At 42.6% G+C, this 20,087-nt stretch overlaps 1 protein-coding gene across 1 annotated transcript in view; it reads right to left on the bottom strand.

Moving 5' to 3' along the window:
• Nucleotides 1-20,087, bottom strand: part of LOC124615504 (UDP-glucosyltransferase 2-like) — a 61,293-nt gene that overhangs the window by 16,707 nt on the left and 24,499 nt on the right. The window contains exon 5 of the mRNA XM_047143459.1: nucleotides 13,152-13,374. Coding sequence (XP_046999415.1) covers nucleotides 13,152-13,374 — 223 coding nt within the window. The remainder of the gene's footprint in view (nucleotides 1-13,151; nucleotides 13,375-20,087) is intronic.

Genomic DNA, 20,087 nt, shown 5'->3' with positions numbered 1-20,087 from the left:
CACTTCAGAGTTAATCGTTTGACCATGGGGAAGGACATCGAACAGAATAACCCCTTCAGCGTCCCAGAAGACTGTAACCATGACTTTACCGGCTGAGGGTATGGCTTTAAACTTTTTCTTGGTAGGGGAGTGGGTGTGGCGCCACTCCATTGATTGCCGTTTTGTTTCAGGTTCGAAGTGATGAACCCATGTTTCATCGCCTGTAACAATCTTTGACAAGAAATTGTCACCCTCAGCCACATGACGAGCAAGCAATTCCGCACAGATGGTTCTCCTTTGCTCTTTATGGTGTTCGGTTAGACAACGAGGGACCCAGCGGGAACAAACCTTTGAATATCCCAACTGGTGAACAATTGTGACAGCACTACCAACAGAGATGTCAAGTTGAGCACTGTGTTGTTTGATGGTGATCCGTCGATCATCTCGAACAAGTGTGTTCGCACGCTCCGCCACTGCAGGAGTCACAGCTGTGCACGGCCGGCCCGCACGCGGGAGATCAGACAGTCTTGCTTGACCTTGCGGCGATGATGACACACGCTTTGCCCAACGACTCACCGTGCTTTTGTCCACTGCCAGATCACCGTAGACATTCTGCAAGCGCCTATGAATATCTGAGATGCCCTGGTTTTCCGCCAAAAGAAACTCGATCACTGCCCGTTGTTTGCAACGCACATCCGTTACAGACGCCATTTTAACAGCTCCGTACAGCGCTGCCACCTGTCGGAAGTCAATGAAACTATACGAGACGAAGCGGGAATGATTGAAAATATTCCACAAGAAATTTCCGGTTTTTTCAACCAAAATTGGCCGAGAAAAAAAATGTGTTGCATTACTTATTGAACTGCCCTCATATTAACAAAGACCGATCTTAAAATTATTATTAATTATCGAAACGAGGGCTCAAATAAAATATAAAAAATATTTGCGATCGAAGTATGATACAAATTATACAATTTTATGCATATGGGTTACTGTACGTGCTTGTGACCATGCCAGATTGCAAAAGGGCTTACGACAATATCACGAATATTTTTTAAAATATTTTACTCTTCTGCTCTCTTCATCAGCTGTAGTTTCAGGGTTTCTACTGCAATTTTGAGACAGATTTTGTTAGTATGGCTCAGAAGAAAATCAATGGCAAATTTTGGGTATTCTGTATTTTGGTTTCTTCAATACGCCTCGGAATTTTTTGTGTGAAATGTCTTAAACCTTTTTAAATAAAACGCATGCTATTGAAATTCTGCACCTTAATCTATCTTATACATGTCTACATACTTATTTCTCAACAGTGTCACCGTGGTGATGAACGCACTTCTCTCAACGAGCGACTACTCTGTTGATAACTTCATTGTAGAATGCTTGTCATTTCTGATGGAGCCACAACCTCACCTCTGCTTGCACCGCTTCCTCACTGTCAAACTGATGTCCTCGAAGATGTTATTTAAGTTTTGGAAACAGATGAAATTCGGATGGGGCCAAGTCAGGAATTCACGGAGGATAGTCAAAGATCGTGAACCTGAGGCGTCGAATTGTTGCATGTCATACCACTCGTGTGTGCTCTGGCATTCTCATGCTGAAGCAGAGGGTACTCCATGTGTAGAGGAATTCTTCGAATTCGAAACTCGATTACAGCTCACTGTTTCTCACACACCGACAAAATTACGTTACACACCGTCATGTTACACGCTACAATTTTGAGCCCGGTAGCGGCAGAGATTTGTAAATATGTAGACATGAAGAATAAATAAACAGAAATTAATAATGGTTGATTCATTTGAAAAGCATTAAGAATTTTTACGTAAAAAATTCGGGGGCGTTACTATTCAGCAAATCCTCACTCTTCGAAAGAGAAAAATACGATAGCACTGAAATTCTGTCATCTTTTCGACGTGGCTGATATCAGCATTACCACTGTAATAAGAGTCATACAAACATAAAGGCAGTACAATTGGTATGACGTGTCACACACGTTGCGTTTCTTCCTATCCCTCTCACACACTGCACACCTTTCTCTAAGCATCGTCTGATGTGTGCCTCTTCTTCTTCTTCTTGTTTCACTAAATCTGCCCTCAGGAAGGTATCAGTTGGACGCCCTGCATATCTCTCTGTCCTTAGCATCCTCCTTAATTTCGTTGCAACTTCTTCCTCTCTTTACATCTCTCAGCATTCCAAACTTTCTGCTTCGTCTCCCTCTTTTTCGTTTTCCTTTTCCCTCCATGATTCTCTGTAGCAGACAATTCCTATGTAACATGCGTCCCAGCCAATGTATTTTCCTCCTCTATATCATCAAAATGAAGCTCCGCTCCTTCCTTCGTTGATCGGTACCTCCTGATTTCTCATTCTATCCAACCATTTCACTTTCTCCATTCTTCTCCATAATCACATTTCAAAACTTTTGAAATACTTTTGTTCTTTTTGTCTGACTGTCTACGTTTCAGTATCGTAAGATACCACACTCCACACAAAACATTTGGTGAATCTCTTCCTCAGTATTATGGGAATGATTCTGTCTGTTAGCAAACCTATCGGGCCCCAAAAGCTCTCTTTCTCATAGAGATTCTGCGCCTCACTTCCTCTGTACAACTTCCACTGGACGTCATCAAGCTTCCTAAGAACTGGAACGACTGAATCTGTTATAATACCATTCAATCTAGTGAGATTTTAATTGTCATGCTTATTTTCAGTTTCATTCCAAACTGTTTACCCAAACTGAAAATATTCTCCACCATTAGCTGGAGATCGTCCTCCGTTTTTTCCAGTACAGTCACATCATCAGCGTACTTGATGGTTTTTATTCATTCTCCTCCAACAACAATTCCTTCTGATTTTTCTAAGGCCTTATTGACTAGCTTAACAGCACACATAAATTGAAAAGTGCTGTTGACATACAGAAACCCTGTCTCACTCACCTTCCAGTACTGACCTCTCCAGTTTCATCCTCTTCTGCTCGATGGCTCTGAGCACTATGGGACTCAACTGCTGAGGTCATTAGTCCCCTAGAACTTAGAACTAGTTAAACCTAACCAACCTAAGGACATCACAAACATCCATGCCCGAGGCAGGATTCGAACCTGCGACCGTAGCGCTCTTGCGGTTCCAGACTGCAGCGCCTTTAACCGCACGGCCACTTCGGCCGGCTCTTCTGCTCAAACCACTGCTTTCTGCCCCATATAGAGTTACTTTATTAACCTTCTATCCTTCTAGTCTATACAAGTATCTTTGAGAATCTTCAACAGCATATACCGGTAAATTCTGCCAAACGATTTTTCCCAGCTGACAAAAACAAACACATTTTCTCTGTTCACTTTCAAAATCCTTTCTCCCATCATCCTTATACACCAAATTGCATCTCTGGCCCCTCTTCGTTTTCTAAATCCTAACCCCTGTTCTCCGTTATTCTCCTCTAAATTCCTTTCTGTGCTCCTCAGCACTGTTCTGGTCACAGCCTTATTGACATGGCATATAAAACCAACTGTCTTATAATCTTTTCGTTGACTGGCATTGCGCTTCTTTGGTAAAGGAACCATTATGGTCTTAAGGAGATCTTCAGGCCAGATACCTGTGCCACATACACTGATCAGCTAAAACATTATGGCCAGTGCCCACCGCGACGTTGGATGCAGCCTGGTAGCGTATCGGGCACGTGAGGTGGTAACAAAAGTATGTACGCGGAGCAGACACTGACGGGAGATCACCCTAGCGAAGTTATTGGCTGGAAATGGGAAAATCCACTGAGATAAGCGACTTTGACAAAGGGCAGATTATTGTTACGCAGAGCCTGTGAACGAGTATCTCTAAAACGCCGAACCTGGTCGAATGTTCACGTGCTACTGTCGTGAGCATCTACGGGAAGAGGTAGAAGGGCAGTGAAGCTACCACTAGTTGCTAAATGGTTGGTTGGACGCCCACGAATCTTCACAGAACATGGGGCTCGCAGGCTTGTCTTCTCTGTAAAGTAGGACAGATGGTGATCTGTGGCATCTCTGCCTAAAGTGCACAATGCTGGTGCACGCACAAGTATGGACCAAACTGTTCACAGTACATTGTTGAACATGGTGCAGCAGACCACCCTTACGTTTGCATATATTGATGCAACGACATCGTCAATTACGATTGCAGTGGGCACGGGTTCATCGGGATTCAACCGTAGGTCAATGGAAACGTATCGCCTTTCGTGCGAATCACATTAATGCTACACTAAGTTAATGGTCGTCTCCACAAAGGCCGTCATCGAGGTGAACGGCGGCTCTAAGCCCGTAGCGCGGCACAGTCGCAGGCTGGTGGGACAATATTATGCTGTGGGAGATATCCTCCTGCGTTTGAATAGGACCTGCGGGAGCTGTGGAAGACACTCTAACAGCTGCGAACCACCTGCTTACCTTCATGCTTGATGTCTTCCCCGACGGCTGTGTCATCTTTCAGCAATATAATTGTCGGTGTCTCGGAGACGGAATCGTACTACAGTGGTTTGAACAGCATTATAGTGAGCTCACGTTGATGTCTCGGCGACCAAATTTGCCTGATGTAGACTATATCGAACTCATCTGCGTCGCTATCGGGCGCTATCATCACCTACGGAAATCAGTGGCCCGTAATTAACGCGAATTCCATGACCTGTTTGTTGACATCTAATGCCACATACCTCCACAAACCCACAAACGAACTGTCGGATCCCTGATAGGCAGAGTCAGCCATGTATTTCATTCCAAAAAACGGACTATTACCAAATGTGATATGATAATGATTACATGATCCGTAACCAGATTGCTAGTTAAGACGGTCGTAATTTAGACTGAAGGATGATTTTCTGTACAATTCAGTGAAGTGTAATGTAAATGGGCGTCCACCACAGACTGAAATTTATTTGGGCATGCAAATTAAGTATATAGATCATTCATCTGACTGAAATGACAGAACGATGGTGGCGTTTGGAAAATCAGTAAAATTTGACTTGAATGAGATGATACTGTTGATCCTACGCAACAATAGCATTCGATATATGGAATATGGTCTAGATTCAGATTATATCTCGGAAATTTCTAATTTAATTAATTCGAATTCTTTAAAGTGCTCTTTAACGTTTCCAAATCGCATGTTCTGCTCATTGGTGAGGGTCCACCAGAGAGATGTATCACTCCTGTAAGCGTGGCCACCACCGCCCGCTGCTTGGACATCGATTTTACGAATGATCTTCGTCGTTCGGCGAAAACAAACAGCAGACGTCTCCTCCATATGATCAGGGCTGGCTTAGACTCGTTGACATTGTACACCGTGGGTGATAACTGAATTTCAACCGCGCCCCTGTATCCCTCACGTAGCACAAGTATTTCCGGTCCCGAATACCCTCAATCGTCGTATGTTGATGGCAGTGGGTTCTTTTGCATGTACCAGGATGTTGTTAAGAGTTCAGCATGCCTCCCTTGCTCTCCCATGGGAGCGTGGTGGGGTTGGCTTATTGCACATGTCGGACAGAGTTACTGCACTTTTTGTTACATACCAACTGAAGGTCCGGCGTTGTTGCCCGACGAGACTCACTGGGCTGCTTTTCCATGAATATGTGCCAGTCTTCATGTCAGTCCCAGTCACGTTATCAGATATTCCACCCCTCATTTATCACTTTCCACTCCTTACCGCTTTCACGGATACTCTGGACAAAGACTGTGCACGACGCATTAAAAATGCATCGCCACCTCCCCCCACCCCACCCCCTTCCGACGCATCGAACACATTTTTCTCCCTATCATACGGCGTCGTGTGTGGAAAACGGTGCAGGTAATCTCGACAGCAGAGTCCATTTCGCCTGGTATATCACCGTCAATGATAACAAGGTCAACCAGTTTCGTTTGCACCTCATCTGCCTCGCTGAGAGACCCCTATGTGTTCACTGTGGAGTAGACGACACTTACCCCTTCCGACTCTCATGTGGTCCACTGTCTGACGCCTGGAGGCGCGCGCAGCGTCTCTTGGCTTTCCTTCCTCGAGAGACACCTGCTCAAATCGCTTTCCAGACGCTTTTATACTCGGACGTGATTCATTAGCCTGCAACGAAAACTAACAGCTGAGGCGGTGCAAACGATGGACGCTACTTTCGAGAAAGCCTAAACTGCTTTCCACACACGACGCCATATGATGGGGAAAATTTGTGTTCGATGGGACAGGGGGGCCGATGCATCGTGTACAGTGTCTATCCGGAATATCTGTGGAACTGCTAAGGAGTGGAGGATGTGACTTAATTCCAGAAAGAAATTCCGAAGGTGATAAAAGAGGGGTAGAATGTCTGATAACGTGACTGGGGCTGACATGGTGACTGGCGCGTATTCATGCAAAAGCAGTCCGGTCAGGCTCTTTGGGAAGCGACGCCCGACTTTCAGTTGGGGTGTCCACCACATGGACAAACCCAACCCCACCATGCTCCCGTGGGACAGCAAGGGAGCCATACTGAACTCTGAATATCATCCCTGTACAGGCAAAGGAACCCGTCGCCATCAACATACTACGATCGAAAGTAATCCGGACCGGAAACACTTTTGCCATGTGAAGGATACGAGAAGGGTGGTTGATATTCATGTATCGCGCACGCTGTACAGTGTCAAGGAGTCTAAACCAGTGGTCAACGAAGCCAGCCAGCCCTGATCGTTTGGAGAAGACGTTCAGTGGTCAACGAAGCCAGCCAGCCCTGATCGTTTGGAGGAGACGTCCGCTGTGAATTGGATACGCAGCCACAGGGTGCGCTACCGTTTTGGCCCCAACGAGAAACTGGAATTGGGTCATTGGACGTATCTTAATGATCGGCATTGTGCACTTGTTCGCAGGTTTTCAAATTTCTATGGAGCACCTTTCTTGACCCGCCTTCCAGATGGATCGTCCAAGACTCGTGATTCTGATGCTTATTGTGCTGAAATGATGCTCTCAACGAACTACAGATGTACATAAAAATTTCTAGAAGACACATTTGGATGTTCCACCAACGGAAGGTGGAGTTCTGGTACATAAAAAGAAACCCTACACAACTTCTTTCATTTTCATCACTCCCCTGTGTGTTCTCTTCCCCTACTTTCTTCCTTTCCTACCCACTTTTAGTTCAAAATGTTCAAATGTGTGTGAAATCTTACGGGACTTAATTGCTAAGGTCATCAGTCGCTAAGCTTGCACACTACCACTACGTGACCTAAATTATCCTAACGACCAAACGACCAACACACGCACCCAGGTTAGTTGTTTTAGGATAGGCATAGATAGGTGCTAACGCCTGAAGAGCTGCAATTCTGTTTTTTTCCATAGAACACAAGTGGCGGTGGCAAGTAGATTTTTTTTTTTTTTTTACTTTTCCTTTCCTGTCCAGGGAAGGTAAAAAATATACTCAAAATCTATTTGTATTACAATATGCTGGTTTCCGAAAATCTACACTTTTTATCAACGCACGATGTCCGAGGTATCAAGCGAGATTGTTTGATGTTCGAGTGGATCCAGGACTTTTTTTTCTACTTTTTTGTAGGGAGAGCACGGCATGTTATCTTGAGTGGAGAGTCATCGACAGATGTAGAACTATCTTCGAGTGTACACCAGGGAAGTACGTTGGGTCCCTTGCTATCCATGTTTAAAAATTAATGACCTTGTTGACAATTTTAGTAGTGACCTCGGACTTAATGTAGATGAAACAGCAATCTGCATTGAAGTACAGTCTGAAAGAAACTGGACGAATATTCAATAAAATATTGATAAGATTTCAAAGTGGTGCAAAGAAAGGAAATTGCTTTATATGTTCCGATAAGTAAAAGTAGTCACTTCACATAATGAGCAGCCGTTGTATTCTGTGACTATAATGTAAATAGATCGTCGCTGGAATCGGTCAACTCATACAAATACCTGGATGTAACACTTAGTAAGGTCATGAAAAGGATCGATCACATAGACGCAGTCGTGGCTAAAGCAGATAGCAGACTTCGGTTTATTGCCAGAATACTGGGGAAATGCAATCAGCCTACAAGGAAGATTGGTTATAAATCACTCGTGCAACGCATCTTAGAATACTGCTCAAGGATGTGGGACCTGTACTACATAGGATTAAGATGGGATATTGAACGTATACGAGTGGTTAGCACGGTGGACTAGCCTTAGAGAGGACACCAGTTGAAACTCTAGTCCGGCCATCCAGTCTTAGGTTCTCCATATGGTTGTCGGGACGATTCCTTTGAAAGGGCACGACGGATTTCCTTCCCCATTCTTGATACAATCCGAGCTTGTGCTCCGTCTGTAGTGAACTAGATTCCAACGGGACGTTAAACACATTCTTCCTTTTCCTAAATGTATACAGGGAGGGCAGTACAAATGGCCACATATTTGTTTGGCCTTTGGGAGAGTGTACAGAAATGCTGAAGAAACTGAACAGACGCTTGGAGACTGTCGTAAACTATCTCAAGAAAGTCTGCTAACTAAGTTTCACGAAACAGTTTTAAAAGATGACTCTAGGAATATACTTCAGTCCGTTACGTATGGCTTCCATTAGGATCGTGAGGACAAGATTAGATTACTTACAGCACGCACAGAGGCATTCAGCCACTCATTGTTTCCACGCTCTATACGTGAATGGAACGAGAAGATACCCTAAGAATTGGTGAAGTGGAATGTATCCTCTGCCATGCACTTCAGAGTGGTTTGCAGAGTATGGATACGTATCAAAGGCTTTCAAAGAACTACTATCTTGACATGAACATATTGCATCTTATATGCCTGTATTGCTTCGCTTTCTCCTCTTGGTCGAAGGTATGTGACACCAGCTGACTGGCATTACCCTGTTACTTATTTGCACGAATCTTCTGTTACACAAGAATAGTAATGATACCTGTCTATCTATAGTTAGTTTCTTCACATGATTTTAATATCATAAATATCCTTGACAATGACCATCATATTCTCTCTTGTTTAAAGTAGAACTGTGAATTGTTTTACTATGGAACTTCGTCTCGCCAAAACTTTGCAATTGTACATTAGTACATGTAAATAACATGAAAGAAAGGTAGTAGATCATACTGTAATATCATTCCTTTTTGCCTACTTTTAGCAGTTACCCCTTCACATCATTACCACAACTGCATAGGTGCTCGTGGTGAGTTACGACTAAAGCATTTTTTTGTTTTTTTTTTTCATATAGTAAGATCTAATTTTGGATGAAAATTTTCCACGTTCTTTTAGAGCAGTGCTCTACGTTTCACCTGTTACTATCATAACTAATGAGCCTATAAATCTAGGTAACTATGGGTTCCACATTTACGTGCATACTTCGCACGTCACTTACGGCGTTTGACAGACCACCACTGTCACAGTCACAAACGATGCGCGGTATGAAAACCTGTTAACAAAACTCGCTACGAGTTTTAATCTCTCAGATTTACCCTAAACGATTTTTCACGAGACATACATAGGAGGAAGCAATAAACTGCTAGGAATCTAGGCTCTCGAAATTTTAATAGTTAGCATCCCGTGACGCTCAATGCCACCCTTGAAGCGTCTGCCACAGAAGTTCCATGAGAATCTTCGAGGCGCTTTTGTGTTTACTGATATGAATCCGTTACGAATGCCGAACTGTTCTTCTTATCTTCTCTACTTCGTCTGTCAATTCCCAATTCCCTCCCCCCCCCCCCCCCCCCCCCCCCACTCTTACAGTGTCCCATACTTGAGACTAGTAATGTCACGCTAATACTATTTGTTTTCTATGAATTGTACATGTCACTTGGAAGAGCAGTTGAACGGAATGGATAGCGTCTTGAAAGGAGGATATAAGATGAACATCAACAAAAGCAAAACGAGGATAATGGAATGTAGTCGAATTAAGTCGGGTGATGCTGAGGGAATTAGATTAGGAAATGAGACACTTAAAGTAGTAAAGGAGTTTTGCTATTTGGGGAGCAAAATAACTGATGATGGTCGAAGTAGAGAGGATATAAAATGTAGACTGGCAATGGCGAGGAAAGCGTTTCTGAAGAAGAGAAATTTGTTAACATCGAGTATAGGTTTAAGTGTCAGAAGTCATTTCTGAAAGTATTTGTATGGAGTGTAGCCACGTATGGAAGTGAAACATGGACGGTAAATAGTTTAGACAATAAGAGAATAGAAGCTTTCGAAATGTGGTGCTACAGAAGAATGCTGAAGATTAGATGGGTAGATCACATAACTAATGAGGAAGTATTGAATAGGATTGGGGAGAAGAGAAGTGTGTGGCACAACTTGACTAGAAGAAGGGATCGGTTGGTAGGACATGTTCTGAGGCATCAAGGGATCACCAATTTAGTATTGGAGGGCAGAGTGGAGGGTAAAAATCGTAGAGGGAGACCAAGAGATGAATACACTAAACAGATTCAGAAGGATGTAGGTTGCAGTAAGTACTGGGAGATGAAGAAGCTTGCGCAGGATAGAGTAGCATGGAGAGCTGCATCAAACCAGTCTCAGGACTGAAGACCACAACAACAACAACAACAACATGTCACTTTCACCACACCTCTGAGAATGCTAGGCGTGTGTTACCCCAACATCACGTTTTTCAGTTTCTAAACCGTATACGCACCAAATACTCTTTTCTACATTTCCGCTGATGTTCTAGAGCTATGCCAGAAAACATAAGCACTGATCAACCAGAACATTATGGCCACTGACCTACAATCGACATAAACACATCCAGGCTATATCAGCGTGGCGAGGAATGACTGCTAGTCAGACACACTCACTGTGCATGTAGTATCAGTGAGCGCGCAATCCGTGTTCAGGATGGGGAAGACACTCCATCTATCTGAGTTTGACCGAGTTTGACCGAGGGCATATTGCGATCCGGACGCTCGGCACGAGCATTTCGGAAACTGCATGACCTGTCGGGAGTTCGAGGAGTGCTGTGGTGAGCGTTTTCAACACGTGCCGAAACCGAGATGAAGCCACGTCCAGACGTCGTGGTGTTGGGCGGTCAGCCTCATTACAAGAGTCGGACGTCATAGGATGGGCGGAACGGTAAAACAAAACAGGTGACGAGATGTGGCAGAACTAACATCAGGCTGTAATGGTGGGCAGAGCACAAGTGTGTCCGAACCCACAGTGAACCGAAGACTCGTAACGATGGTCCTGTATGGCTGACGACCCATGCATATGCCAATGTTAATACAACGACATCGGCAACTACGAGATGGGCATGTGACCATCGCTCTGGGAGTTGGTGCAGTGGAAGAGCGTTGCATGGCCTGATGTATCGCGATACCTTCTTCATTATGCCGATGGGAGGGGGCGAATTCGTCGTCTTCCAGGGGAACAGCTACTTGACATCCGTACTGCAGGACTGAGACAAGCTGGCAGCAGCTCCATTATGCTGTGGAGAGCGTTCAAGTGGGCATCCATTTGTATGAATGGTCTACTGAAGCTAGTGCAAGGCACCGTGGTGGGCAAGGAGTATCATATACTGGTTGCAGACCACGTTCACTTCTTCTACATCTACATCTACATCTACATTTATACTCCGCAAGCCACCCAACGGTGTGTGGGGGAGGGCACTTTACGTGCCACTGTCATTACCTCCCTTTCCTGTTCCAGTCGCGAATGGTTCGCGGGAAGAACGACTGTCTGAAAGCCTCCGTGCGCGCTCTAATCTCTCTAATTTTACATTCGCGATCTCCTCGGGAGGTATAAGTAGGGGGAAGCAATATATTCGATACCTCATCCAGAAACGCACCCTCTCGAAACCTGGCGAGCAAGCTACACCGCGATGCAGAGCGCCTCTCTTGCAGATCTGCCACTTGAGTTTGTTAAACATCTCCGTAACGCTATCACGGTTACCAGATAACCCTGTGACGAAACGCGTCGCCCTTCTTTGGATCTTCTCTATCTCCTCCGTCAACCCGATCTGGTACGGATCCCACACTGATGAGCAATACTCAAGTATAGGTCGAACGAGTGTTTTGTAAGCCACCACCTTTGTTGATGGACTACATTTTCTAAGAACTCTCCCAATGAATCTCAACCTGGTACCCGCCTTACGAACAATTAATTTTATATGATCATTCCACTTCAAATCGTTCCGTACGCATACTCCCAGATATTTTACAGAAGTAACTGCTACCAGTGTTTGTTCCACTATCATGTAATCATACAATAAAGGATCCTTCTTTCTATGTATTCGCAATACGTTACATTTGTCTATGTTAAGGGTCAGTTGCCACTCCCTGCACCAAGTGCCTATCCGCTGCAGATCTTCCTGCATTTCGCTACAATTTTCTAATGCTGCAACTTCTCTGTATACTACAGCACCATCCGCGAAAAGCCGCATGGAACTTCCGACACTATCTACTAGGTCATTTATATATATTGTGAAAAGCAATGGTCCCATAACACTCCCCTGTGGCACGCCAGAGGTTACTGTAACGTCTTCATGACGATCATGTTCTTGGCGGCAGTGGAATTTATCAACAAGGTAAAGCGCCATGTCACAGGGTCGGGAGTGTGATGGATTGGTTCAGGGAACACAGAGGCGAGTTCCAGTTGATGTGCTCGCCTCTCAACTCAGTAGATGTGAGCCTGATCGAACACATCTGGGATGTGATTAAGGTTGGCGTTAGAGCGCATCAACCCCCTCCCCGGAATTTACGGGAATTAGGTGACTTGCTCATGTGGTGGCAACTCCGTCCAGCAACCTACCAAGGCCTCATTGTTTCCATCCCACGACGCGCCGCTGCAGCTTTCATTGTCAATGGTGGACATGCCGGCTGTTAGGTAGGTGGTCATAATTTTCTGGCTGATTGGTGTACACATACATCCGTTTTATATACACCCTATAGACGAGTATGCTCCAGCTACAGTGCATGCTTACAGTTCCTAGACATCTTTGGGTATGGGAGAAGACGGTGGGCGAACGACAGATGTTCAGGTAGTCGGGCAGGCAGGCCGCTGCCTACGTGATAGTACAGCTCCGACCCATGCTAGTGGGCAGAAGTCGTCAGGTGGCTCGCGCATTTGCAGAAAGTGTGCAGTATGACTGCTTCGCGCGTAGCCTGTACTACCTGCATCTGCCTGGGTCCTGGTTGACGGGCGCGTGGAGACACCGGTGTGCCCCAGGTTAGCGTCTAACAGACTGTAGGCAGACCGTCAGTCTGAAAAGCGGTATAGCGGTGCCGACTCACTGAGGACGTCGTTTTGCGGCACCCAGTCGGAAGTGTGGACGTTGGGGGGCAGCGGCGGCAGCAGCGTGTGGTCGGCCTTCCAGAGCACCTTCTGCGGCAGCGACGCGAACGCCCGCAGTATTCCGCGCAGCTGCTCCTGGGGCAGGGCGTCGACGCGCAGCAGCGTGCCCATGCTGAAGTACACCACGCCCTGCTCGCTCGAGTCGAAAAACTCCTGCAGCTCCTGTCACCAGTACCAACAATAGTCTCAACACTGTGAGGAACTGTCCGCACTAATTAAATCATCACATAATGAGGATACAAGGATATTTCAGCAAGTAGTGTTTCTCTCAATAGTAATAATAATTAAAGGTAAAACTTTCAGTTTATCTGGGACTGAGGCGCCGAAAATTTCGGGAATCCGTTACGTGTCAGTGACACATTACACTGCAGACAGCCATTCTAAGAGTCAAGGGACAGATTCTGCTTAGGGAGTAAGACTGGAAGGCAGCCCATGTAATTGAATCTGTACCTTCAGCAAGCAGTAACGGAAAATTTGTAAATTTGGAAATGGAAAAGGAAAGAAATTGAAACCTCCAGTTTTCCGAATGATACTGTAATTTTGTCAGGGGTAGAAAAAGACTTGTAAGATCAGTGTAAGGGATGGATCGGGTCTTCAAAAATGTTGTATTACGTTATTAAATTAGTTGGTGCAGAGGAAATTAGATTAGGAAATGGGACACTGAAAGTAATAGTAGAGTTTTGGCATTTTGTTAGGTAGCTGACGATGGCAGAAGTAGAGAGATTATAAGAACTGATTTTCTGGAAACAACAGCTATGTTGTGAGTGAGGACGTGTGAGGAAGTGTTCTATGGAAGTATTTTTGTGGATTTTATCTTGCATGAAAGTGAAACGTGGACAGTAAACAGTGCAGACAAGAATACAGCAGAAGTTTCTCAAATTAACTGTCACACGTAATGCTAGATCGCATAAAGAATGAAGAAATACTGAATAGAAATGGGGAAAAAACGTATTTATGGCACAACGTCACTAAAAGTATGTACTGGGTGACAGGACACATCTAAAGATGTCGAGGAGTCGTCAGTTTGGTCGCGGAGGAGAGAACGAGACATAAAAATTAACAGCCAGACGAAGGGACGGATAAAGTAAGCGGGTCCAAACAGAGATAGGTTGCATTAGTTATGCATGTATAAAGAGGTTCGCACTCAACTGTATCAAATCACTTTTTGAATTGAAGATCACAGTAATATGCCACATTCTATTACAACACCCGTCGCCAAATGCAAAATTCTCATCCGAAGAAGTAGGAGAGTAGGTGTGATGTGTATATCAGGAATTGGTGCAAATTTGACAAACATAAAATATTAATGGTTAAAGCTAGATGACTTGATTCAGCGAGTTCTACATAAATACTTACTTTTAATGCAATAAAATATGAAAAATATGTAAAAAAAAAAAAATCAGCCAACGAGTTGCATAGGTTTTCTGTATACCTTGACGAGGTTTCGTCACCTCTAAGGGTGACTTCATCAGAAGGTAAGGTAATTACCTAAAATGAATATGTCAGATTAAATTCTTATCTAATAGAAGTTATATTAATATAAACGAGTGAAAAACAAATAGTACTTACATGAAGAACATATCGTCAAAGATGTACAATGATTAAAGAGCTGAGTTGCTCAAGTCAGACATTAAAATATAAAACATGATGTTCTTCAAAAGGTCAAACATTAAAACAGAAGTAGCACCGCTGTGGTGTGAGGAGACTGACTGTGTGGCAACTAGTCACGCTGCCAAGTAAACGCAATGTGGGGCGCGCCGCAAGCTGCCACTAGTAGCGTGAGCAAAACAATTTTGTATATTACACATTTCCTGAAGTAAATCACACGTATAGCCAATATAGCTTTGAACAAAATTAATTTTATAAATTGAGTAACATTTATAAATGAGCTTCAAACGGGATAAAATAGTACAAAGTTCGCTATGTTTTACGTAGCACAGGCAGAACCAGAGTTAAATACGACTGGAATTACATACGTAATGAAGAATAACAGTTCATTATATGACACAAAATTTGAAAAGAAAGCTTGCATAACTAGGGTACAGAGGTCATCTGGTAATGAGCGTAACTTAACAGAGGTAAAATAATGTTTCTGAAAAGGAAGAGAGAACCTAGACTATAAGTATCATACAACTGAGAGCACTGGTTTAAAAGCATTAAAGAAATTTCTATTTTTCAACTGTACTTGTTCATTCAACATGTCATCTTTATTTGGTGTGTGCCTGAAAATTTCAAGTTTTTCCAAAACATCAAGTTTTCTCCCTTTCTTTTCTCTATGCAGAATTGTCATTTCGTTTAATTATTTAGGGTTATGCCCTGTTATGAAAAGATGTTCTGCAAATGTTGAATTGTGCACATTAGTGCCTTTTTTGCCTAAAAGAATTTCTTTGTATCTTACGTTGAAAGCTCTGCCTGTCTGTCCAATATAAAATGCTGGACATGTATTACAGGAAATTTTTTATACCGCTGAGCCACGTAAAGGTTCGTTTGAAGCTTTTAGATTATGAATTAATTTTTTTGGAAATTATTGTGTGTGGAGAAAGCAACCTTTCAGCCGTATTTTGTAGTTAACAGACGCTGAATCCTATACGATATGTTACCTAAAAAGGGTATTGAGATGTACTTTTTATCATTATTATTACTTTGACCAGTACCTAAAGTGGTGACTCCTTCTTTAGTTTTTTCTTTAAGGATGTTTTCCACTACTGAGGGTTCATAGCCGTTATTAAATGCTGTTGTCTTAATTACATCAATTTCTTTCTGCAGTTTTTCTGGTGATAAGGGAGTAACCACGGCACGGTGAACTGCTGAATGAAAGAAAGCTTTCTTATGAGATTGAGGGTGTGTCGAGTCTGCAGGTACGGTATGATCAGTACTCGTGGGTTTTCTAAAAATGTCAAAAATTATTTTATTCTCTACTATCGCCAACTTCAGATCTAGGAAATTTAATTCGCGGCGTTCATTTTGAAACTCACACGTGGAACTAATTTTTTTATGGAGGTTATTGAACAAATTGAACAGTTGATCTACGCTTTCATTAATGCCATTGTATAGAATCAGAACGTCATCTACGTATCGCGAATAGGATAAAATACCGTATTCTGTGGAGTCGTACCTACTGAAGAATTTGTCTTGATGAAAATGTTAGCTAAAATTCCCGCTAGCGGATTACCCATTACTATGCCGTCAAGTTGTTTATACAGTTTGCCATTAAACTCGAAGTAGTTATATTTTACTACCAGTGACAACAAACGTATGAGATCAGTAATCTGTTCGTCTGTTATATCTTTTTTATAGGTACGAAGGTTATTCTCCACAATTTCAACTGTATACAGGACCGGTACATTAGCGTAAAGGTTAGTAATGTCGAACGATATTAACTTTGTCTCCTGATTACATTCCATTTTTTTATTTTATTAATCAGTGATTGCCTATTCGTTATTGAATAATTATTCTGAAATACGTATGATTTTTTAATCTTGTCGTGAAGGAACCTGGCTAAATCGTGATATCCGCTACTAATACTGTTTACTATTGGACGGATAGGGTGGTTTATTTTATGTACTTTGAATTGAGAGCGAAATTTGGGTGTCTGGGGGTTCATGTTTATCAGCTGTTTCTTTTGAAAGGGCTTTAGCAAATGTTTAGCCTCATTTACAGCACATCTAATTTCTTTTTTTAGGGTCCTCCTCTATTTCAGATACATTATTAGCCTCGAAAAATTCTAAGATTTTACAGATATATTCATTCTTACTAGAGACAATTATAGCACTGCCTTTGTCAGATTTAGTAACTAAGGCGTCATTGTGCTTTAACTTTACATTGATACTTTTCATTAATTTAACATCTGAATTTTTAGAGATCCGACAAGAAAAATTGTTTTTACTGATAATATTAAAAACATCGTGAGCTGCTCTGACTTGTTGAGCACTATCGATTTTTACACTATCTAGTCCAATCTTAAGATCTATAACTAGGTTATCAATTACATCTGGCTCTGAGACATTAGGCATTACATTATATTTAAGCCCTTCTCCAGGAGAGTACTTTCTTCTCTGGTAAATTGTATTTCCGTTTTGTTTATCAATCTAGTAAAAAATTTATGGTCGTATTACATTTTTACAATCGTTCAGCCATTCAGTCATAAAGATCCACAATTCATCTATTTGAAAATTAAATTGTAAACGGAACACTTTAGTTAGCTCTGAAAACAGATATTTTTCTTCATTTAAACTTTCTTTCTTTTTATGTAAAGCATTAATTCTGTCTGAAATGATTTTCTGCACTAAAGTTTTGAACATCTTGGGTTCCTTCGCACATTGCTTGATGTTGAGAAAGGATTTTATGTAGCTCGGTAGCAGTCCCATTTCCTCACACTTTTTATTAAACGATATGGCCATACCTGTGTTTAGGATCTTCTTTCTGATGTCTTTGTACTTTTTGAGACAGCCTTTGATACATATTTTTCAAACTCGTGTATACGGTTGCTGCGAACGTCAGCCATGTTAAAAGTTGTATGCAATAAAGTATGGGAAGGGCCCACCTTCGTTTAATGGCACTTGTCGGCGAATGTTACGGAAACTGAGATTGTTACACTCTATCTATCAAGGAGAATTGAAGGAAATTCAAAAATTAATATTAACGGCAGCTCTTGCATCAGTAAGAAAAGAAATGAACAGAGTCCGCAGACAGTTCCACAGTTATACCTTGTAACAAGTTCATGTTCTTTCGTCAGTCTTTCTGAATTCCAGTTCATCCATCCTGTTTTTTCAATTGTTTGCTAAATATGAATATTTCTATCATTTAGCTACGTCGCCCAAAAGTGTTCCAGAGTAATTGCGGTATTCAAGTTCTGTTCACGATCACCTAGTAAATTAGTTTATCCCCTGCTACTAGAAACTATCATACATGTATCGCTCCACAATCTTCAAACTGCTCAAAATTCAGGATCGTACAAACTTTTGCTTCACAAATTTACTTCCCATCAATTTCACGACCACGATTTTAATGCATCTCATTATCACTTACAAATTCATTACGCTTCATAATTAATCTTTTGTCGTCGCTACTGTAGCACACTCCAACTGTCACCCTCGACCTCCAGCCGCTGACCGCCTCGCTCCAACGCGTTAAAAGCATACACCGTCTACCCGGAACTCTCAGACCGTTGGCGCGAGGCTTTCAGAAACTTCTAGAGCATCAGCGATATAGCACCTACCACAAACCAGCTGCTAATATCTGCACTTCTTAAAGGTATCGATAATGAAACGCTTAAACATTGAAGCACTGGTGCTACAAAAAAAAAATAATCAATATTTCTCAAAGTGAGAAAGATAAAACACACTAACGGAATCCTTACTACATTTTAGATTCGTTTCTGACCTAACTCACATTTATTAGGAATATCTCAGATATCCAATAAAGCGGTATGACCGGAAAGGAGCACAGGTGATTTCCGCGTACAATAAGGTAAAACAACACTCGCACAGAAATACAGTTCAGTATTGAAAACAACATACTGTTGTAGAATTTTAGACTATATTCCAGGCTTGATTTTATTGTTTACCTGGAGGGAAAAATATTTCTCGCAGAGAATCATCGATGGATCGAGAAAAATCACTCTGCGGATAAGACTTGGCGTTTTTTTTTTCTTTTTAATATTCGTCCGCAGACGACTGCTTGGAAGCAGTATATGCAGGTGAACATGTAGATTCCGCCTTTCTAGTTTTCCGAAACGCGTTCAAAACTGCACAAATTCTTGAACTTTTCCAAAAAATACCACAATGTTGAGTATCTTTAAAGATGTGTGATTTGCTCAAAAGATTTACGATTGATACCAGGTAGTGCACTACGTTGGATGGTGGACGAAAAAAATGAAATGATCGTATGGCATTGTTGGCCGTGAGACTCCATGCGGGGTTGTTCGGGCGCCGTCCTTTTAAGCTGACGCCACTTCGGCCACTTGCGAATCAATGGTGATCGAATGATGATGAGAGACACACGACAGTCATCTCCAGGCAGAGAAAATCCCTGACCCTGCCGGGAATCGAACCCGGGACCTCGCGCGCGGGAAGCGAGAACGCTACCGCAAGACCGCGAGCTGCGGACTGGACGGTGAATGTTCATAAGAAACGAAAGAAAATTTATGTTTTCTACAAGGAAGAGTCTCAAAATCGCAGATGTTCTGAACATAAATAACTGATTTATCAGAGAGGACCGGCAGTCGTAACAGACCCTGGCAGTGCTGTCGTGGGCAGGAAATTATCACCATTGTATAGTTGTAACGAAGTGCAGAGCGACATTGACAGCATTCCCGCTTCTTCTGCTGAACGCCAGCTCCGTGTCCACAACAAAGAGAAAGATAAATGACTATAACCAGTACGAAGGATGGTACAGTTAGTTTTGTTGCAAAGTTTCTGCAAAGAGGCAGTGCATCTGTTAAAAGAACCACTTGCGAGACGCTAGTGGTGTAATTTGTGAGGAATGATTCAAAGTTTAGAGAATGTTCATCAAGTTAGCGTGATAGGAGACATCGAGTGAATTAAGAGAATCGTTGTTACTATCGTAACACGGCAGTGCAGATCGCAAAAAAATATAAAGCAGAGGAGCTCAGGAAACTTAAACTGTGGGAAGAAAGAAACAGTTGTTGTCGTGAACGGCGGTGAGACAGTTTAGTTGGGCGTGTACGCTGACGTGAACCTCCTGTTGTCGTGTGATCTTCAGTTCGAAGATTTATTCGATGTAGTTCTGATAAGATCACTGTACTGACGCCTTCGTCTCACCCTACAACTTTTATAACCCAGATTTCCTTTCATTACGAAATTGACGATTTCTTGATGGGCGAGAATATCAACGAAGTCCTTTTTTTAGTCAAA

The sequence above is a fragment of the Schistocerca americana genome, chromosome 5, assembly GCF_021461395.2.
Source record: "Schistocerca americana isolate TAMUIC-IGC-003095 chromosome 5, iqSchAmer2.1, whole genome shotgun sequence".
Lineage (NCBI taxonomy): Eukaryota > Metazoa > Arthropoda > Insecta > Orthoptera > Acrididae > Schistocerca > Schistocerca americana.
Note: the sequence above shows the minus strand (reverse complement) of the source record. Positions and strands in the feature narration are given on the sequence as shown.